We start from the raw sequence: 23631 nt of genomic DNA on the forward strand, positions 1-23631 counted from the left end.
TCAGTTGAATGCTGCGTTCCTTTATACTCGGAACGCGGAAATTTCCGACTTGGTAGTTCAGAGTTCCAACCTGTCTGTGTTCCAGTGCATCTGCTCGGGAAAGTATGGACGCCTACAACCTTTCTCATCCAAATAACTAAACGTTAGGCAAATTTCCGTTGCCAGGTACCGGTAGATCCAAAGACTACAATATGTAGTGAAGTCGTAAATTTCCGAGCTCCCTGTACAACTGAAACGCACCGTCAGAAGCCGGCTCATGACATATATACGTCACGACCAAACCATTATGCGATTGGTTAGCTAATCCAGAGTGGCACTGGGCAGATCCAATAATTTTAAACTTCAACAGACACCCGCCTCCAAGTGAGTGAACGTTTGCCAATTACAGCACTTCCAGACCTTCTGTGCAAATGAAATGAAGTACGATGGTCTGGTTGGACCAGGCTATGGTAACAGCATGAGGATGTGTACAATTACTTTGAGGTGAAATAAGTCTGTTGAAACATTGCATACATTGACAGCAGAAAACCCTATAGTTTCACCTCTATTTTGAAAGTACATATGACAATGTCCGAACATTTCCTTTTGGAAACTATAAGGTTTTCTGCTGTCCCTCTGATGTGCAAGGGAATAGAGCGTTTCCTCTTAATTTGAATCTAATGTCACATGGATTTAGTTCAAATATTATATTTTTTCCATATTCTCTTTCTTAATTCATAATTGATCATTGACTGTCTGTTGGGCTGATATCATGCACAACTGACCTATGCTTTTATTTTGAAACCAGTTCAGACATTGATACACATACAGCCACACAGCATGTCGACTGGCTTTACTTTGGTAGATTCTGTAATGTTGTTTTGTTTCCTGTAATGTTATGGTGTTTTGTGAAATACCGTTGTTTTTATGACCTTCAGGGCCACCGTAATATTTCCTCATGATTCACTAACTGTCTGTAAAGAGTCCAGTGTTAATACACAGCTTAGGCTCTGTAAACTGGTATGTAAGCAAAGGGTTTGTCAAAAAAAGGGACCCACCGTAGCTAGCATGTCCATTTACAGAACCTAGGCTGTGTATTAACACTGATTTTTTTCCCAGCACAATACCGACATGTCGTGGATCGTCAGGAGGTATTCACTGATTTGGACAAAAAAACAATCGTTCCCCAGAATCACTGACATTGAGACATCCACAAAATACTAAAATGCCACATTAGTGTCTTGGCCCAGTCTGTGTCTGTGTGTATGTGTGTGTCCGTGTGGTCCGATAGGATTATCTTACACTCTGATTCATCGGCTCCATTGATAGACACATAGCAGCAGGCCAAAGCCCTGTTTTACTTATTAAAGGGATGGATCCCTTTCCTTTCTTTACTTTGACTGCAAACAGAGGAATCGTCAGACAGACACCGTCTAACTGTCTTGATTCGAGTGTAACTTGAACAGACCATTGGGCTGTAATATATGTGTTTTACACTCTTTATACTCTTTTCATGCTCTAATCCCAGTCTAAATCATCTTAAAGTAAGATTGTGCAGAGCTGCCATCCATGAGATGATTAGGATGGATCTACTTTGTAACAAAGTCCTATATTGGACTCTTGTGCATTTCCTCAAATAAAGGGAGAGTCAGCCTGAAGTAGAAACATTTCCAAAACAACTAGTGACATCTTAGCGGTTCACTTTAGATACAAAGAAACAAAGGGAGAACAAATGATTTCAGAACAAACAGTGAGGGAAACAGGAGACCTAGTCAATATGAACAACAATAACCAACGCAAACAAACAATGATAAGAGACCAATCACAAACATCCAGAGAATCTAAGGAAACACTCTTTGAAATAAAGGCTTATGCCTGGTCAGCCATGTCTGTCTGTCCGTATCAAATGCTGGACCCATATCATGTGTTTCATCGCTGTCTTCGGCCGATAGTATTTGAGGTTGCTTCACCCACAAATGACACCTTGATTCTTGATAGCATCTTGTATTTGCAGCCAGCAGAAAATGTTTTGATGGGACTGTCAATGGCAGTGGAAACACTCATGTAATGAATAAATGAACTAGCTTTTTGTTTGTAGAGAGTTTCAGTCATACTGAACTGAGCCATCTGAATATGGGGCACTGGGCTTCAATGGGTGACGACTGCATATTTAAGATTTAGTATAAACACAGGCTTAGATTGGCTCTCTGTAAAATTGATACATTGCATGTTACTGGTTTACCTGTGCATGTAGCGTACATCCTGGAAAGGAGATCTTTGTTGATTTCATACAAGTTAGTCAGTGCCATTTTTCTTCCTGCCTGTCTAGGTTTGGAGATTGAGGAAGAGAATATGTTTGTGTGTGTGAGTGTGTGTGTAAGTGTGAGTGTGTGAATGGTTGAACCATTGGTGAAACCAACTTCCTGAACATTCATTCACACCAAAAGAGACACGTGCAACACTGGTAGCGACCGACATTCACTTTAAATGTATGCTTGCTACCAAGAGCAGCGGGAGCGGCGAGCAACTGCAATTGAAACGTTCCGAGCTGCCAAAGCGTCAATCTGAAGTTAAGCAGAGGTGAACTTTATGCAAATGACGAGCAACATCGCAAAAGCAGCAGCCAAGTACAGAAGGAAGGGAGTAACTCAAAAGAGCGATTTAAAAAAAAACTATGCATTTTCATATATTTCTTTTAAACAAGAGACACATAGAATATGCCTATGCATATTTTTCTTACTAAGTAAAAAGCAGTGGAATTGTATCATCCTTGGATCTGCATAGCTCTACTACAAACCTGACAGACCATTCACAAACTGGAAGTGATGTCTGCAGCACTGCTTGAACATCCTGCCCCCTGCCAGCGACTGCTAGTCAGCAAGCTAGTTGGCAGATAGGAGGCTGTCTGTACCATGCCCAAGTACGTTTGCCCTCTAAAGTCTATTTAGTTTGACCAGTGTGAGTGCTCCATTCTGTACTCAAGCATGGTACACTTCCTCATCTCTAGCACAGTTGTGAGAGGTGTGCTTGGGCACGGTACAGATGGTAATGCACCAACCTGACATCAATTTATATGAAACTGTACCCCACGAACCAATACGTTCCTCCCCACAACGGGCGTTAAAAATGCTGCAAATTCGGTTGAAAAGCAATCGGATTCATTTACGGTCCAAATCCCAAATCCACACGTGTTAAGACGTGGTGACATATCGGCGAGAAGCAATCGTGCCTAGGTCCGGATCTTTTTGAGCAGTGTGAGTACAGGCCAGTAAGGAAGTGGGGAGGGGGGACAATCGTGCTTTGGCACGTTACGGGCCAACTTGGCCTAGTGTGAGTGTGCCCTTTGGCTTAACGCCGTATTATATAGGGATGTCATCCACTGCTACATTGGCACTTACTGTGGACACCAAAAGCTAGCTGAGGTCACTGCCATTGTGCTGCTCACTGCAGCTGATGAACTAGACACCCTTCATAGCGAGCGTACATTGAAATTGAATGACTGACGGCTGCCACTGATGCTCATGAAATTGTTGGTATGAGCCCAGAGATCCAAGCTTTCTGTCCTCTTCTTTCTGTAGAACTCCCACACTGGAGTCTTGCTGCTTGTGTGTGACTAACGCTATGCTACGTTCCTGTTCCTGTCTGCTTCAAAATAAAAGTCAACTTACGTTTTGCCAGTTAAATGCTTAATGTGAAGCTGCAGCTTTAGGAAATGTTCAGTTTGTGCGCTACAGATAGTGCTCTAAATTACTTAAGTCCGGGCCATTCTTGTGAACACAATTTTCATCAGATTTTGCGCACTCACCCTTTGATTAGAGGATAAACTGAATAAATTTTTAAGGTCAAAGGTCTAGTTCACTGTGACCTCGCGTATTGTGAGCGCAATATCTCCAGAGCAGTTTTAGAAATTGTCTTCAAAGTTTGCACAAATGTCGCCTCAGACTCAAGGATGAATGTTATATATTTTAGAAGTCAAAGATCAGTGACAGCTGACTTGAAGATTAATTCTAAAATGTTTGAAGGTCAAAGGTCAAGGTCACTGTGACTTCACATATTATGAGTGCAATATCTCAAGAACGCTTTGAGGGATTTGCACAAATGTCGACTCTGACTCAAAGATGAACTGATTAGATTGGGGAGGTCAAAGGTTTCTTCGACCTTACATGTAGTCAGGTACCAGTGATCTTGTACCATATTTTAGCTTGTTGGGAGCTTCACCTTCTTTAAAGCATTGCTTACCACCACTGTTTTTTCACTGGTCGGAAATTGCATGGAACACGAAGGCATATAACCATTACGTGGTAGATCTAGTTTCATGTAGAAAGCTGATGTACTGGGGCTTACCTGTTGTGACACAAGCTTATTAATTGGTAGAGAAGACCGGACGAGCACAGATCAAGGCAAAATAAGCTGCTCGGCCCCGGCTCCGGTCGATCGGTGCACTTTTACTAACTTTACTGTGCAGTTAATCATATCTGGAGCAGTGCTTTGTGTCAGGGTTAAACAAGGTAGCATTTATTGATTATTATTAATTCAGACCTGAGTGCTCTGCTTGTCAGAAGGAATGTAGTTCACAGGTAGGAAATATTAAACTGTTCAAGGCGCTAATTCCCTTTTTAGCTGGCACTCGTAACAGTGTAAGATAATCCCAGGCAATCACTTATCAGTGGTGCTGAGAGACAGTGGCCGTGTCAGAGGCAGTAAGTGGAGATGAGTTTAGTGTTCCTGTGCCTGTCGACACCCCACCTTCCCCCTCTCCCAGGTACAACAACTGCTTGAATGAAGATGGCGTGAAATCCCTTCCTAAATGTATGTTTGGACACGATATGTTTTTCACTTGCCTCATCTTTAAAAAGGACCATATGTAAAAGCTTTTTCAGGGAACATTGATCCTGCAGAAAAGTTGACCGGAATCATCAGTGACAGTGTAGAAGAAGGCTCTGATCTATTCAGGCAAGGGCGGGGAGTGGCAGTAAATCTCTCCATTTGGCTCCCTATTTACTCAGTCTCTTAACTGGAAGGACCAGGAGGTACTGCCTTTATGTCTGGCCGATAAATCTACCATGACTCCTCTTCTAAAGGATGCTTAGAGGGCTGCTCGTAGGAGGAACATGAAAGGAAGAGATACCCTGCTATATTTAGGTGAATGCATGAATCAATAATGGATCCAGCTTGTCCGGCTCTGCTCTGTTGATCATAGCACTCATAGAATGCCTTCTTCTTGGGTTCTACAGATCATTGGCAAGAAATTAAAGCAATTTTCACCATATACAACACATTATTATGTGTGCAAGACTCTGAAGAGTCCATGCAAAGTCTTCTTAAACTTTATTGTTGCCAGGCTTTCCTCCTAAAAGTTGGAGCTGTTTGTTTACCACTTAATCTTTTTGATTGGGGGTGTGATGGGAGTTTGACTGTGTGTGTATTGAGTGCATATGGTTGTTGGGTTGGTTCAATGTAAAATACTTCACTGTCATGTTAAAAACAAAGCTTGTGCTCTTAACAGTATGATATTTACAGTTGGCCATCGTTCAAGTATTGTGTTGACAAGAAGATATAAACTACTAGTCTCCCGCCCTGTGCCACATCACTATTGTTTAGATATGAACGTTGTGGAAGCTATTTTGGTTGAGCCTACCTCCCCTCAACATGTGCTGGTGTAAGGTGGCCCTCTGTCTGAGGTCGTGGTAACCATAGCAGGCCTTGGAAAGTGAAATGTGATGCGGCTGGACCTCTGGGCTGTGTTTCTGAATCACAACTCCATAATGAGCTGGCAGAGCTCAGGCTGCATCAAAGATGCAGCACCCCAGTATCTGTTTCAACTTACAATTCACAATGCTGCAGTGTCACCTGTACAGGGGGAGTGGAGGAGCACTCAAAGCTTTCTACCTATCTGCTCTAATCACACCCATACATCCCCACACTGTCACCTACCCACCACACTTTAACATGTGTGCGCTCAACCTTATTCATCCAAAACACACACACGACACACGACACACATGCTAACCAAGTTAGTGTTAAGTCATTCTTCCATGTCACGCTATCACACAGGGAACAAGACATGCATTTGGAAGCAGTGGAAGGCTTGGTAACATCACAACTCAGTGATGAGTCATGATACCTGTAATGGTCAATAAATAAGTTATAGTAGCACACACACGGGTAACTCATGCAGCTTACCAGTGATGTTTGTCAACGAGGACAGTGACGGATCAAGGTTAGCCTAAGTTGTAATGGTTGAGATAATAAAGAAATTAGGAATTCAAATATCAAGTAGGCCTACACAGAATTTTAGTTTTATCTACAGATATCATACCACCATTAGCTGTGGTTCTAAAGACACATGCATTTGGCCCTCTGGTGTTTTCTCGCTTTCCAGTGGCATTCAGAGATGTTGACACAGTGCTTCAGACAGTGTCATTCTCACCGCCTGGGTTTAGCGATTGCTTCTAGAGAATGATAACAACAGGAGCGACAGGCTGACCTCCTGGCTTTAGTTTCTTAGAGGTCATTTTGATATGCCTTTAGGATTACTATAAAAGGTCAATTTACTTTGAAATGCTAATAAGAAGGCTTTGTGGCAGTGGTGGTAAAAGTCAAATAAAATCCCGCATGTGGCTAAATATCAACACAGTCCCTGACACACTATGCATGGGTCTGTGGTTTGACAGTCAACTGCTGGGTATTAGAGGATTACCATCAACATACTTGTATTAAAATTGCTCTCAAAATTGCTAGATATAAAAGGAAAGTAGGTTAAGGTTTAGGTTGTAGAGGATAAATAGATCACAGTCTCACTCCTGTCTGCAGAGTTGTTTTGTATCCAAGAGGCTGAGGTGGTGCAAATGTATTATCAGGTCCCTTTTAGGGCACTTGCCTTCCCCAGTGTATTCTTATTTACTTATCTTATTTACAGAATCTGTGCCTTCCTGTGTTCCTCCAGGTGAGTCCTCTGACCCAGCGTTTCCCCCCCAGTGACCCCCCTCCCCCCTAAGCCCCTCTCCTGACTCAGGGTTATGATGGGAGCCCTCTCCGTTCAGCTTTCCCCAGTCTTCATCCTCTTCTTCCTCCTCCTGCTGGCCAGCCCCTGCACCCCCTCCAGACTCCAGGTAGTGGAGCGAGGGGGGTCGGTATCAGAGCAGCCTCAGGCCTCAGGTAACGCCTCGGGAAAGAAGGTGTGTGCGGGCGAAGTGGTGTGCAGGCCCGGGATCCTGCTGCCCTCCTGGCTGCCCCTCAACCCTCCGGTGGGGGAGCAGACGGGGAGAGCTGTGGTCTACTTCCTCTCTCTCATGTACTTGTTCATGGGCGTGTCCATCATCGCCGATCGCTTCATGGCATCCATCGAAGTCATCACATCTCAGGTAACTCTACATGTTTATGACACATAAAACTGAGCGTTCCTTAAAGGTTCTCCGAGCAACTTTCAGTTTGTGTTAAATCTTGCACACCCAAGAGAAAGAAGCAGTAGTGTGTTTTACGATGCCAGCTGTTGTTCCTGAGTGGGCATATCTGGACCAAGGCATTAAGAAAAACTATGGAAAAATAGCATTCATTATAAGCAGAATTACATATAATTTATAATCATCAGAGGAACAATGAGACTGTTTCAGAAATATTTAATATGGTCCTCGTAGCCACCTTAACCCCATATAGATCGATTCTACCCTCTCAAATTGGGACTGACCTGAGACAATTATGAGACATTTATTGCGCTATTATTCCACAGCGGCCATTGGTCAGCAACAGTCACATGTTTTCTTTCTAATGAGCGACTGGACACTGACTCTCACTTTCAAGGCATTAATTATAAATCTGCACACATACACAACAGCCTTTTTTAATGATGATAATTTAAGGCTATTTTTACATAACCTGGGTTACCGTGTCTCCCCCCCAACCGTAGCAGGAATGTCACAATGATTTCTCATTAACGCTGGTTTTATAATTCATCCACAGCCTCCTGTTCTTTGTGTTAGAAGCAGCAATATGTTTTGAGTATACTGTAGTCAGACTCAGTTATCTTTGTTTACAGTATCTAATGTGGTAACCGTATCTTAATGTGTTCTTGTTCAGGTGAAAGAGGTGACCATCACCAAACCCAACGGTGAAACAACGGTAACCACAGTGAGAATCTGGAACGAGACTGTGTCCAACCTCACACTCATGGCCCTGGGCTCGTCTGCTCCTGAGATCCTGCTTTCTGTTATTGAGGTACACAAAGGCAGTTCACATCCTCTTAACACTTACACTACACTCATTAATGTGCTGGTCACAAACTGTTTTTACTTTCTTAAAAAAATGTGTGTGTGCTGCTAAGAATGTCACAGCAAATATTGACATGCAGTTAGGTATGTCATTAAGAAAATGAACAGATGAATGAATAATTTAAGAACATAATGTGGTGAGAAAATCAAAGCAACAGTGATACGTTGTAGTAGGAAACAGGTCTATTTTCAATCAATAAGCAAGAAAACTCCGCGGAGTGGTCACTAGTTCCAACACACGTAAGTTGTAATCCTGAACTATTTAAGGACATCGTAGGGACAGGAAGGAGGCAGGTAGACAGGTAAGGCTGGGTGGGGGGAAGGAGGGGGAGACAGGTTGGGAGGCAGACAGGTTTGAGATATACATTCATATTATAATCGTGGGTGGGGCAGGCTGACCTAGAACAGCAGGAGGCTGTCTGCAGGAACATTGTCCTCTTTCAAATGTATAGTCAGGCTGGCTACTCTCCACACGGGAGATTGAGAGGGGATGGTGGGGGGGAGAGAGAGGGGCCCGTCTGAGTGGTTTGTTGGATACGCATTTGAGGAATCTACATTTCAGTTTACAACTAAAAACACATTCAATATATATATATATATCATTGCACTAAGGTCTATACAAGTTTATAGCAAATGTTTCCTATTGCATTAATAAGTATTCCAACATTTGAGTCCAGAGATATATCATATGCAAAACTGCCACCACAATAATATTCAATCAACGACACATCGGTCTTAAAGGTGGAGTCAAAATTGTCAAAAGCACTTTTTGTCAAAATCAGTCAATCTTCTCACGATCTGCTTCCTGTCCGTAATGTTTGTGCGCTGAAAACAAAATCTGAAGTTATAACATAATCTAGGCTCTGTAAACTGGTATGTTAGTTAGCAAAGGGTTTGTGAGCAAAGGGGGACCACCGTAGCTAGCAACATGCCAGTTTACAGAATCTTGAATATTGAAAAAGTTGTTTCTTTTTACAGAAAAGGGATTTTGACAACGTGCATTCTTCAGAATTGCTGACTCCACCCCTAAATGCAGTGTCACTTCGTGTTGAAAAAAAGGTCATTAATTGTGTTTGTCTTTTCTTGTTCCTTGCATGTGTAAAGGTGATTGGGCACAACTTTGATGCGGGGGAGCTGGGCCCGGGCACCATAGTGGGCAGCGCTGCCTTCAATATGTTCGTGATCATCGGTATCTGTGTGTGGGTGATCCCCGACGGAGAGCATCGCAAGATCAAACACCTGCGAGTCTTCTTTATCACAGCTTTCTGGAGTATTTTCGCCTACATTTGGCTCTACCTCATACTGGCCGTCATCTCACCCGGAATCGTAGAGGTGTGTTTCTGTTGACTGAACTGTAAACACATGTCCAACACATCAACAGTGTAAATCGTTATGCGAACACATTCGATGCAAACACCCTAGACTAGTGGCCCTCCTCATCTCTACCTCTGCCCTCTCTACTATTCTCTTTTTTTCTCTTCATTCTTTCCTGCTTGACTGTTTTACTTAATTGTAGCATGCTTTTATCCTGTTGCCATTATTAGTCGAATAAATGAATGTGCAAAGTAGGCCTATGCAAGATTTGCATGACATCAAAGTCAAAGAATAACAGAACTCATATGGTCACCTTTATTCTTTTTTGTTCTGTTGCAGTTTTTCTGTGATTGTTCTTTGCAGTATTCTATTGAAAAACGTAATAAAAACTATTTGAAAAAACCAAAACCAAAGAGAGTGTAAATCATGTAATGCTAATATTGCCTGTCTTTTCAGGTGTGGGAGGCCGCTGTGACACTGCTCTATTTTCCTGTGTGTGTGATCTTGGCTTGGATCGCCGACCGCCGCCTGCTCTTCTACAAATACATGCACAAGCGTTACCGCGCCGACAAGAGGCACGGCATCGTGGTGGAGATGGAAGGGGACCTGGCGCCCAGAGGCATCGACGTGATCATGGATGGAAAGATGTCCGCCGAAGGCAGCCCGTGCCCCGGAAACTCCTCCAGTGTGACGGTCTCTGTGCAGACAGGGAGTGAACCAGACCAGAACAAGGACGAGGTAAGACAAGGAAGGCTCAGGAGCAATCACTAGTTGTAGAAACATGAGATTGAAGATTGAATATCTGTCTATCCGTCTATTGTGTATCCAGTAATTAGAGCTTCCTTAAAATAACAATATTGGTGTTTCTCATTCAAATATGAGTAATATAAGTATTTTTTATTGAGGAAAAAGTACTTGTTCTTAAAGATATTTTTTCAAACATCATTCAGAATTTGCATTTTACTGCCAAGTACGTGCTCACTTACAAGGAATTTGTCAGACTGCACACAATAAACATAGGATTAAAGGTGGAGTCAGCGATTCTGGAGAATGCTAGTTGTCAAAATATTTTCAGTGAATATCTCCTCGCGATCCGCTACCAGTCTGTACTGTGAGCTAAAGTCAAACCCCTTTGTTTACATACCAATTTACAGGTTCCAGGCTGTGTATTAACATCAAATTTGTCTTCAGTGTACACACAGGAAGCAGATCTTGAGGAGCTATTCACAGATTTTGACAAAAAAGGGATTTTGACAACAAGAGTTCTCCAGAATCACTGACTCCACCTTTAACATAAACCTTGATCATAAATGTGTAAGGCATCTTCAAAAATATGAATAGAATATTTACATGAAATAGATAACTACGGCATTTGCAATATAGCAATATGTCTTAACTGTGCACGATGAGACCGGGGCAGCCATTCGCCGCACCTTCGATTGTATATGCTATGCATGACATTTTTTGCTTTTAATGGATAGAGGGAAAGCTGTAGAGGTAGACAGGAAACATACGGAGAGAGAGGGGGCAGTGATACTATCCAAACCGCCGACGGAAATCAAACCAGCGAAAGGGAGGAATGGAAGAATGCTTCTCACAGGCTGTTGGACACACTGGTGGATCTAATGTTTTTCACTGGTTGAAGCTACTTAATATGAATGTAAGGAGAATATCAGGTTTCCAGAGGCTTGTAGGATTCAATCCCAGCAGGAGTCTGAATGACATGAGTGCAGACACAGGAAGTGGATCAGTAGGAGTCTGAAGATTGGACAGCATAACACTTTTGTCCCAAGAAAACTCTAATACTTTTTGTCATTATAAACTGAGTTTTGTATTTCCCTTCCTCTGCTGAATATCCCTCTCAACACTCTACGGGACCACACTGTACAGTACACCCAGTTTTCTGTTTTATCAACACCTTAATACCTCATCTGTAATGGGCTAGCTCTGGAGCAGTTATCGGTTTCAGGAGCATTTTTTAAAATGTATTTACAGAACATTCATGCTAAAAAAAACATCCATCTCAATACAGTGTGTTATTACTTCCTTCTTGGATATAGGTGGTGCGCATCCTGAAAGACCTGAAGGAGAAATACCCAGACAAGGACATCGACCAGCTGATTGAGATGGCCAACTACTCTGCCCTGGTGCAGCAGAAGAAGAGCAGGGCCTTCTACCGCGTGCAGGCCACACGCATGCTGATCGGGGCCGGCAACATACTGAAGAAGCACGCCGCCGAGCACAAGCGCCGCGCGGGCCAGGAGTCCGACAAGGCCACGTGCTCACACATCTGTTTTGAAAGCGCTCAGTACCAGTGCACGGAGAACTGTGGTTCCATGAGCCTCGGGGTGGTCCTGGACGGGGGCACGGGCCAGAACACTTTCTATGTGGACTACTGTACAGAGAACGGCTCGGCCAACGCCGGAGCAGACTACGAAGTCAGTGAGGGGACGCTGGTGTTTAAGCCGGACGAGACCCGCAAAGAGATTAAGGTGAGCTGGAGGGGGGAAATAGTGGGGCTGTAAAGAGGTCATTTCGGTTAACATAGAAATAATGTGTCAATAGCAACTTTAATACTTTTAATTTTGCTTTTAAAGGCACACTATGCAAGTTAATGAAAAATTTAATTATAGAGTCACACAAAAATAATCCCTCTCAAAGATCACTTCTGCCCCACTACAATATGTGGTGGAGTGTTTATCGGCCCAGTCCTCCTTTCTCTGGCTGTATTTTACATAGTAGCATTTGAGCCTCGTGCTGTTATTGGTTGAGGGTTCAACACTCTCCACGTGCACTGCTCAATTGATTGACGCCTGGAAACATCCCGAAGGAGCAAAAGAAACCCTAATAAATTTCAATATAAAAATGTATTTATTGCCCAACTCTAGTCGGGATCTGTCCCTCATACTTCAGAGTGTGTTATCAGTTGGAGCTTGGAATAGGTGGTATGCATAGGGCCGTACCAGCCCTGACATTGTTATGGCCTTATGCTTCCATGAAGGGACTGACCATACAACACTCTATGCTCTCCAGGTGGTGATCTTGGATGACGACATCTTTGAGGAGGACGAGCATTTCTTTGTGCGTCTTCACAACCTCCGCTTAGAGCAGGGTGGGAGTGAAGGGACGGGAACCCCACCCAAGGGCCGACTGGTGGAGCCGCTGGTGGCCACCATAACTATCCTGGATGACGACCACGCTGGCATCTTCACTTTTGGCCAGAAGGTGCTGCGGGTGAGTGAGAGCACGGGCACACTGACAGTGACCGTGGTGAGGAATTCGGGCTCCAGGGGCACCGTGGCTTTGCCGTACCACACCCAGGACGGCAGTGCCAGGGCCGGGGTGGACTATGAGGAGACCAGAGGGGAGCTGGAGTTCACCAATGAACAGACCAGGTGAGGCTTATGAGTCAACAACCAGAGGCATTGACTGGGTAAGAAGCCCTATGGGCCATTGAGTCTGAAGGAGTCTGTATTTCCCTTGATCATCAATCTAATCTATTCATCAATCTATTCTTGTCCAAGATGGATAAAGTGCCAGACATTATGCCTTTTTGTAAATGTTAAGCTCAAGAAAATACCAAAAACGTCTCTCATTACCATGTGTTTGGTATTCAACCACAGGCCCATTAGTTTCTACCCTAGAACATACATTTAAAAATGTGTTCACAAAAATCTGTTGTTAATACACAGCCTAGGGGCTCTTTAAACAAGCATGTTGCTAGCTACGGTGGCCCCCTTTGTTTACATACCCTTTGTTTACATCACCATTTACAGAGCCTAGGCTGTGTATTTACACCAGTTTTTCTTTCAGGCAAAAAAGTGACACTAGGTAGCTGATAGACAGACTTAATTGTGGTCAGGTGTGACGGTCTGAACATTATTGTGGTCAATGATGAAGAAGAACGCTGTTCTCTTTCTCACAGCAGCAGTACTGACACAAAGCACCGTCAGTGCTCGTACTTTGGCCCAGTAGTGCTTACAGTAAAAGGTGCACCTGAACCGCTATGGGTTATCAGTCACCCTCTCCCTGTGGAGGAGGTCCTATTAAGAAAGAATTACCCGAGGACTTGACACCCAAAGATAATCCCAGCCCCGATCAGGTGTGGGAACCTGCAGTCACCCCATGTAAGCTGACAGATCATTTTCCCATTAACATTTCAGGTTATATAAGTTGTGCTTGCAAATGGACTAATTGTACACTTAGCGAAAGACGTGTGTTATATAACATAGTAGCCCATTAATAAATGCTGCACAGTCAAAGGTATGACAATTCATTTGTAATGGACATAATGTGTATGGCTGTGTGTTGCCCCATTTTTTATTTTCTTTTTCTGATATCTTTATACTGTGCTCATGTATACTCTCCTTCACAAGATGACGAAGATTTGTCAAAGAATTTGACAAATGTCCTATAGAGACATTGATTAAGCAGCGTATTGTTGTGCTACAGGTACATTTAGTTTAGCTGTATTTCTTTGGCACGCTGAGGAGAAAGAGCCTACGTTTAAGCCTGAATTATTTAAAGGTCCATTCCGATGAATTATTCAGGGGATTCAATTTGCGATGTGATTTAGATGGTACAGCAAATGTTTAAGCTGTGGAGGCACTGTGTATTCATGCACTTTATTTTTCATTGTATTTAATAGTACTTGATTATTTGTCATAGAAAAAATATTAATACATGTGTTGTATTTGTGCTGTGTGTGTGTGTGTGTGTGTGTGTGTGTGTGTGTGTGTGTGTGTGTGTGTGTGTTTGGCCATGCGTGTGTACGTGCATCTCTCCAGTCAGATCTTAAAAGTGCACATAATAAATGTGGAGGAGTACGAGAAGCAGGAGAACTTCTTCATTGTGCTTGAGGACCCCAAATGGCTGAAACGAGGACTCTCAGGTAATTGTGTTTTAAATGTAATTCTAAATGTCTATACGACAATACGTCATTTCATGAATATGGCAACAGAATAAGGCAATATGAGTTGATACTGAAAGAAAAATGGTTTGTTCACACAAAGATAAAATAGAAAAGTCCAAAAAGATTGCAGAGACGTCCAAGTTTCAAAACAATAAAAGCTGCTTGACAGGAGGCTGAATGTTGGGCGCCTGCGTCACAGCCAGTAACCCAAGATTACACGCTGCCATTCACTGATCCATGGTTTAAAAGGAATGGGATATGTGTTTGTTAATGCAGGCTAAAAGTAACTAATAAGATCATTTGTAATGTGTGGGTGATTTATTTCATTAGACAATTTATCTGCAGTGAGGTTACACTGATTGGCCCTCATTTATCAATCTTGCGTAGACCAGAGAAATGGGTGTACGTACATTTCCACGCAAATCTCGGCATTTATCAATATGGACGTGAGCGTAGGGTACGCTCAAATCCCACGCCAGCTCTCAGCTCGTGTACGCAAATTTGAAAACAGCTTGGACTCGCAGTGCAGGCTGTGCCGGGTAGCCGATGACTTTGTTGGACAATTATTAGAAGATAATACAAATGCAGTGCAAATAAGACCGAAATAAAGATATTAATCACTTAAAAATTAGCAGCTTATGGTGTGCAACTGAGTAGGAGAGCTGATTCAATAGTGCGCACAGCGGCCACTTAGGAGCGCTGCATGGGACTGCGTAAGGGCAGTTGTCTCCGTCTTGGAGCAGCTGGGGGGACACTGAGGCACGGGGGCTGCATTCATTCAAAATGTTAGCCTAAGTATTAAATATGTAGTAGACATACACTGCTCTTTATGATACAAAAAAATACACGGCACAACATTCAGCTTAACATTTTATTTATTTGACGCACTTTGTAGATGTTAGTTCCTCTTTTAATGTGTCATTAATGCTAAAGCGAGCGATTTATTTCCACCGTTAACCGGCACGTTGTTCCTATCTGCTGGTGGAGCAGGACGGTGGGCGCTCTCACAGCTGATCGCTGCCGGGTCGGCTTGTGCAGCTGACGGCCGGGCTGACCACTCGTGCCAAGCGCATGCTGTCATACAGTAAAACGCTAAATGTGTTATTTTTAGTTTTTAAAACCCTTTTGAATAGTGCTATCTAAAAGGGCCAATACATTCTAATCATTCAAATCTCTGCAGACCTGTATTTATTTTATGGGGACCATTATCGGACAGTTGGTGCGTCTTTTTCTCCTCCACCACTTATATTATGCCCGCAGCCCCGCACCCCCATTTGGTTGCATTTCAGAACAGCAACACGCTTTTTTTAGTGGCGATTTTGAGTCAACACCAACGCTGTTGACCGCAGCAGTTATTTCCTTCCTAACTGCTGCCTTCTGTCGTTCTTTGATGCTGCTTGTAGGCTAATGCTCCGAAATGAAACTCTTTTTTTTCTACTTTCGCTGTTATTCTGTCAATTTCTTCTTCAGGGAAGTGCCGTAAAACCTCTGGGCGAGGCCTCTAAACTGAGAAAATATAGGGGCGTGATACGCTAGTTTTCATCCGCCGCATTTATCAATAATGGCCTGGCGTACGCTGAGATTGGCGAGATACGCCTGTTTGATAAATCCCACGCGATACCTGGCGTAGGGAGGTATTTGCGCCAGAATCTGCACCAGTTTCCACGCAAAATTGATAAATGAGGGCCACTGTGAATGCCCGTTCTGAGCTGCTACAAAGAGCATAGCTATTTTCTTCCTATTGGTTTTTTGATCGTCTTAAGCCCCTCCAATGTTAGGCCCTACATGTATTGGTGTTATATTGTGTTGAATCATTCTCTGTCTGTCTGTCTGTCTTCACAGCCCTGCTGCTAAACCAGGGTAAGATAGTTTGGGTGTAGGTTTGGCTGTTAAAGGTGCAATGTGCGGCATTTTGTAACATATGCCAACATATTATTGTGACATTGAGAATCTGCATAGGCCATCAATGAGACAAGTGTTGGTCAGTCAAGTTGATGTGTTTCTCAAAATTAATAAATGAAAAAAAAAAGAAAAAATCTAAAATCTTCTCTACTCTACTCTATTGTTGACTTTTTTTTCCTGAACAGAAACTTGCAGGCAGTTATTTAAGTCACACCCCCAACAACCCAACACGATCTGCCAATCATTTGCTTTGAGTTATAGTTTGGTAAGGTCAGGGTTAAGATCATGATTGGGGGTTTGAGTCTGTAAAAAAAAAATATGCACTCAACTCAGGGTATAAGAAAAAGTTATCTCGGCCTGTTTCAACATTAATTATATCAATATGGATTCTCTTATAAATGTTACACACAGTACCTTTAAAAATGGTTCAAAATACCTTGAACGTGAGTGCAGAGTGTGGAATGTTTTTATTTTTTTCAATTTATCACCCCCTTGGCTGAGTTTTCAGATGCGTGTGTTCTGTAAATGACCCGATTTACTTTGGACATAATAGTTCTACATCCATGCTACCTCACAGGCAAGCCCACCCCTGAGGAGGAGGACGCTCGGAGGATCTCTGAGATGGGCAAACCTATTCTAGGAGAGCACAGCAGGCTAGAGGTCATCATTATGGAGTCCTGTGAGTTCAAGGTTTGTGATGGGCATATAGAAGGCATTACACTAATAGCACTAAACCAACTGTGTACTCTGACAAATAGACCACTCAATACAAGGGACAGACTAGTATATTTCAGGTGAAGCTCATGTCTGTGAAGACATCATTTTTTCAAGCAATGGGAGGTTTCGAGATTTTTGTCTATTAAGCTTCCCTTACATCATGTCTTCTTTCATAAATGTAGTTTTTTATTTGACTAAACATTGTCTGTTATGGGTTTTAAAGAGACACAAATGATTTCCATAAATGAAATAGTTGACCCTATTCCCTTGCAGTGTCTCTTTAAAGCTTTAGAAACATACACAGTTCAGGGGTTGGGGTTGTTGCAGACAAAGAATGACTTTGTTTAGGTGTGAAAAAGTTGAGGGATGTGTTTCAGTTCATTAACCAGCTTGCATCATCTTTCACATCAGACTCCCAATGGAGTGCTGGACCAGGTACAGTTACTACCAGCATGCTGTGTGTCATGGGACTGCTTAAGAGTTTCCTCAGCTCATTTTCTCATTTTTCTTGTGATTCTTTCCTGATACAAAACTGTTGTATATTATCATCTACTCTTTTTCAATTCTCAACTTTGTTCATGCATAATATGCATCTTGATATGAGTTGGCAATGTGTGTGTGTGTGTGTGTGTGTGTGTGTGTGTGTGTGTGTGTGTGTGTGTGGAATTTTTGGATCACTTAGCTGTAAATTCCATTTCAATTTATTGTGGGTGTTCTATTAATTAATTTTTAATATTCATATTTGGATTTCACACTGGGCCCAGGTTGCGTCAGATACATAAAAAGACAAAAGGCAACAAAAATGTCAAATTGCCACAGCTGCCAGACCAAACCAAATATACAATAATATCAATGATATGCACACACACACAGAGCGAGATTACACTTTTGGAATGTTATTTTCTTGATTTACTCAGGCGAGAATAAAAGATTGAAGATTGTGTCCAGGATAGCTTAAAATGACAAGACAATTTATTTTGCTGTTTGGCATTTTAAAACCTTTTGACATTCTAAGTTAACATTTCTGAGTGAAGCCGAAGTGGAAATGTGAACCCATCTGTTCTGTGTATATTAATGTAAGCTATGAAATCACTGAGCGCTTTCATGTTTTCTTACAGAACACAGTGGACAAACTCCTGAAGGACACAAACCTGTCTGTATTGCTTGGCACTCATTCGTGGAGAGAGCAGTTCATTGAGGCAGTCACTGTCAGTGCAGGTCAGATATATACAGTATTCTATGTGTGTGTGTGTGTATATATATATATATTAGGGCTGTCAAAATTATCGCGTTAACGCAGGGTGATTAATTTCTGGAATTATCGGCGTTAATTTTTTTAACGCATTTAACGCATGTGCAGAATGATCCGCCCCGTACATCCCACCGGCTCTGCACTACAGTCACTCTATCGTTGTGGCTGACCCAGGATCAGTAGCTGCGCGCAGCCAAACATAGCAGCACGTTAGCCCATGCCGTGTTTTAAGGTTTTAAACTGCTAACGGCCACGTCTGTGTCGGGGGCATAGATAGTATATCAAATCAACTACCGCGGGTGACAGTTGATGTCGGGAGCAACAGGAGGAGAAACATTGTCCGCTCTGTTCTGTTCAGAGCCCGCGAGGACACAAACGTCTGCAGTTTTCAGAGGTGTGTGTGATCAGACATCAACATAACGTCGGCTTCCTGGCACACATGAACAGTCCCCTAGGAAGCGGTCGCGCGTACAAACGCACCCACGCACGCACGCACGCACGCACACACACACACTGTAATCAAGTTGTATTCAAGAATGCACAACCTATAGATTCACCAAATAAATGCCATTCTATAGCCTATCCTATATTTGCCCAAAGACATAGTAAAGAGACAGACCAATTGAATTATGGTTTGGTAGGTAGGCCTATATATTTTAGTTTGATTTAAATTTACTTTCAGTATTAAAACCATCATTTGGATTTTCAATTAATAAACATACTAATTTTAAATGTACATATCCACCTTCTGTCATTTATCTTACCCGTTCATACAACAATATACAGAGAAAATTCGAATTTTTCAGGCATATTTCGAATGGTAAAATTAATCGTGATTAATCGTGATTAATCCACAGAATCCTGTGATTAATCTGATAAAAAATGTAATCTTTTGACAGCCCTAATATATATATATATATGTGTGTGTATTGTTTCTTATGATATTTTATCTCTCTGCCTTTGTGACTGCATTTTGACCTGCTAAAGTTACAGATTGGACCAAGGATAAAAATAAGCTCACTATTCACTTCTCCTTTCTTTCATGTTGATTATGTTTAACAGCATGGATTTTAGCATCGATGAATAGATGTTTATTGTTTAATGTTACTCCGACCACGAACAAGACCACAATATGTCTCATCTTACCAACAATAAATAGAGAATGGATATAACTCTTTAGTATATCTCCCAACTGCTGCTAGTTTTGAATGTGTGGCATATTCAAGAAGCATGTGGTTTAACAATTTAAAATATTTTTTAGTGAAGAGTTAGGTGAGAAGATCAACACAACTCTCATGTCTGGCCAGCCATTGAATATAAGGCTTTTACGAACGGAGCCATTATGAAATTGTTATTTCACGAATCACATTAGAACAAAGGATTCCCCATTAAACACAATGAAATACTGTAAGCTTGTTCCTGACTGGCCCAAAGTGAGACTTTATCTCTTGTGGATGAAAGCGTGAATTGGTTGCTTTGTTTTAACTGATCTTCACTGTGTCTTTTTTTTTAAACAGGCGATGGCGATGATGAGGAGCAGCGAAGGCCCAACTGCTTTGACTACTTCATGCACATATTGTGCATTTTCTGGAAGATCCTGTTTGCCTGTGTCCCACCCACCGAGTACTGGAATGGCTGGGCGTGCTTCATTGTGTCAATCTCTGTCATTGGTTTCTTGACGGCTGTTATTGGAGACGTGGCGTCCCACTTTGGCTGCACCGTGGGCCTGAGAGACTCTGTCACTGCGGTGGTCTTTGTGGCACTGGGGACCTCACTTCCTGGTAAGTGATTATGTTGCAATGTACTGTAAATCCCCACAGACAGCAATGCCAAAGTCAGTTCATGTATTCCAAAAGTTTTAGCTTGTTGTTGGATTAAACCTTTGAAGTATTGTCCATTCATTCCATGATTTTACTATTTTATTTTCCCAGATACCTTTGCCAGTAAAGTGGCTGCCACCCAGGACCAATATGCAGATGCATGTATAGGAAACGTCACAGGAAGCAACGCGGTAAATGTGTTTTTGGGCATTGGGGTGGCCTGGACCATATCGGCTGTGTATTGGGAAGTCAAAGGTAAGCCCTTCCGCGTGGACCCCGGCTCGCTGGCCTTCTCCGTCACACTCTTCACCATTTTTGCCTTCTTCACCATGGGAGTGTTGATGCTACGCCGGAGGCCGTCCATAGGGGGCGAACTGGGAGGCCCACGGATCCCCAAAATCCTCACGTCCCTGCTTTTCTTTGGACTGTGGTTCCTCTATGTTCTCTTCTCCAGCTTGGAGGCCTATTGCCATATAAAGGGCTTCTAAAGAGAGCACCGGAGCAAACAACACATCACCAGGACATTCCCACTTACTGTTAAAGTAACTACTACTGAGAGAACTGATCACCGTTTGACAACAACTGCTGCCATGGCTCATATCCAGACTCGCACATGCAAATCTGTATGTCACATCCACTGCAGGACGGCTCCAGTCCGTATAATTGATTGTGACAGCACTGATTCATGTTAACCTAAGTGGACTTAATACCATGCAGTGACAGTCGTTGATAAAGGAGAGCGAATGGTCAGCATGTACTGTATGAAGTCACTGGATGTTGCTTGACACTGACTTGATGCCTAATGGCTCATACCCTGAATTTCAAGTTTGGCCTTGTTTCTCCTCCTGCTTCTAGGGGCTTGGTCGGACTACACTGCCTTGCATGTTCATTAAATAAGAACACCAACAACAGCTGTTTTTACACATATAAAGTGGCAAGCTGCTCATGTGCATCAACTCTCCTTTTGCTAAAGCAGTGAGCTCTGTTATTTTTGTATATCGTAGTTACGATTAGACCAAGGCCACTTGTCACAGGCAAAAAGAGAAGCTGCGCTCAAACTGTCATCTGTTAGTCTGTTTGTCGTCAGTAAGCATTAACCCATAGTTAGGTATGTTTGACCAGTTACAGTTAATTGGTAATAGTGCACAGTAAATGGCTGTTGCTTTGGTTACCTCCGGGTTTCGTACACAGATTGAGAACAGCAGTTTAACTGTTGACTACAAGTGTCTCAGCTGTCTTGTCGTATGATTTTGAACTATCAGCCAATCAGAAGAGAGTGCTTTCTGCGGCCGTGGTATGAAAAACTGAGCACAGTTAAGTTCAAATCTACAGTTTGGGAGATAAGCTGCTTTTCTATAATATCTCTCACTGATCAATTGTATTTGTCTGTGTTGAGTTATATGTGACACACCAGGCATTGTTGAGTATAATGTTTTGCACCTACTGAATCTGATCTCACTATAAGGATTGATAATATTAATGATTAAAAAAATGCACTAGATGGACCCATTGTAAAATTGACAAAGAATTCCACAGGCAATGCATTTCTAATAAGCTGTGAAATGAAAAAGAAATGTACCTAGTATTATCTGCCATTGAGTGTGACTTTTTGAAAGTGATGATTCATTCACCCCTGAAGTTGTTTCAGTTAATTTATCAATGGTGTAATTGAATGTCTTTGTAATTTTATGTATTTGAGCTGATATGGACAAAAATATGTTGTAATTTATTGTAAGTTGTCATAATTACATTGAAATTTTAACTCCCAGAGTGTGTCTCTATTGGATTCATCGTCCACACTGGTTGTTTGAATACTAAATGTCTTCCTCATCGGAGCCGGAGAAGACAGACTGTCTATGGATATGAAATAATATCAAGATTGTTTGTGAGATAATATGACATGATATTTAGGGAATTTGTTCTGATTGATTTCTGTTTTTGATGTTAAACTGAAGATACATTTTAGGATTATGCATCTAAAAAAACAACATGTATATTGGCTTTAAGATTCTTAAAAGGATCAAAAACAATGTTGGGTGTTTACGTGAAAAAGACAGACCTTGCATTGAAGCAGGGTGAGTTGATGGCTATACAGTGCTGTATTAAGTTCTAAAAGGACTTGGACTAGAATTCCGCTGTCAGTGGTCGGCCCTCTGAGCAGAGCTGTCAGTGCTGCAGTGCAAAGCCAGATTGACACTTCTCAGAGATATACAGGTGAAACTCGAAAAATTTGAATATCATGCAAAAGTTCATTTATTTCAGTAATTCAACTTAAAAGGTGAAAATAATATATTATATAGACTAATGACATGCAAAGTGTGATATCTCAAGCCTTTATTTGTTATAGTTTTTATTATTATAGCTAACAGCTTATGAACCCAAATTCAAAATCTCAGAAAATTTGAATATTACATGAAATCAATAAAGAAGGGATTTTAAATACAGAAATGTCGGCCCTCTACAAAGTATAATCATCCATATGTACTCAGTACTTGATTTGGGCCCCTTTTGAATGAATTATTGCCTCAATTCCAATTTATTTTCCATGATATTCTAATAATAAGAGTATCACCTGTATACTATCTTATGAGCCTGAGTTTTAGTGTATTACAAAGGTTAGTTGCACTACAGGTCTGACAGTAGACAGGACTTTTTTTTTTCTTCTACAGACTATTTTAAGGTACATTGCGTTGGAATGTTCCTTTAGATATAAAACTAAACAAATCAAGGCATGAGTGAATAAGCACAATTAGCCTAAATGAAAATGCAGCAACTAACTCAATTTTCAGGTAACTTTTGTTTGCATGAAGTAGACTATGTTCTGGTTTTCAGAGCTTTGCATTTTTTTATTAATTGCAAGCAATGCAGTGTCATTAAGGTAAAAACAAAACAATCAAACATTGTAGCATGTTCTTAAAAATCATATTAGATTATGTAAATGTTATCATCCGGTTCCGGTTAGGAAGCAATGAGTGAAGGTCGTTGCTGTTTGGTTAAGTTTTTATAGTTATGAGTAGGATTACAGGTTTGCTTCAAGTAAGCCGTGCTTCTGGGCTTGGACTTAGTATTCATAAAATGGGTTGTATTCATGGACATATAAGAGGTAGTTTTGCACGGTTAACCCAAATCATAGATATAATATACACCAAATTACCCAACCTTCTCTCGTAGAACATACCTTCATACTTATGATTGACAGGTTACAGTAACGTGTAAAGCGTGTGACGCTCAGCTGCTGCATTCACAACACAACCCATCATGGGAAATAATAGAACGTTTTAAGCAAAGATAAATCAGTCTATATCAACCACAATGTTTTTTTTAAGAATGATACAAGTTAACTGTTGTAGGCTAATCATGGTGTGTGATCACAAGGTTTGAATACGATTGGAGTAGATGTATTCATGTCTAGAAAATGCAGTATGAAGGAAGGGCATTCCCCTTTTTCCCCCCATACCCCGTGAATGC

General features: G+C 41.8%; 1 protein-coding gene across 1 annotated transcript; it reads left to right on the forward strand.

The window, feature by feature from the left end:
* Positions 1-7001: 7001 nt before the first annotated feature.
* slc8a2a (solute carrier family 8 member 2a) lies at positions 7002-20651 on the forward strand (the record flags this gene model as incomplete). The annotated part of the gene is made up of 13 exons (XM_080041496.1): positions 7002-7343; positions 8056-8193; positions 9351-9578; positions 10017-10298; positions 11621-12052; positions 12594-12955; positions 14348-14451; positions 16315-16332; positions 16952-17064; positions 17503-17526; positions 18210-18309; positions 19861-20124; positions 20275-20651. 13 exons carry the CDS (start codon positions 7002-7004, stop codon positions 20649-20651), a joined length of 2784 nt encoding a protein of 927 aa, XP_079897622.1.
* Positions 20652-23631: the final 2980 nt, after the last annotated feature.

The sequence above is a fragment of the Ammodytes marinus genome, assembly GCF_949987685.1.
Source record: "Ammodytes marinus genome assembly, chromosome: 14".
In the NCBI taxonomy this organism is placed as follows: domain Eukaryota; kingdom Metazoa; phylum Chordata; class Actinopteri; order Uranoscopiformes; family Ammodytidae; genus Ammodytes; species Ammodytes marinus.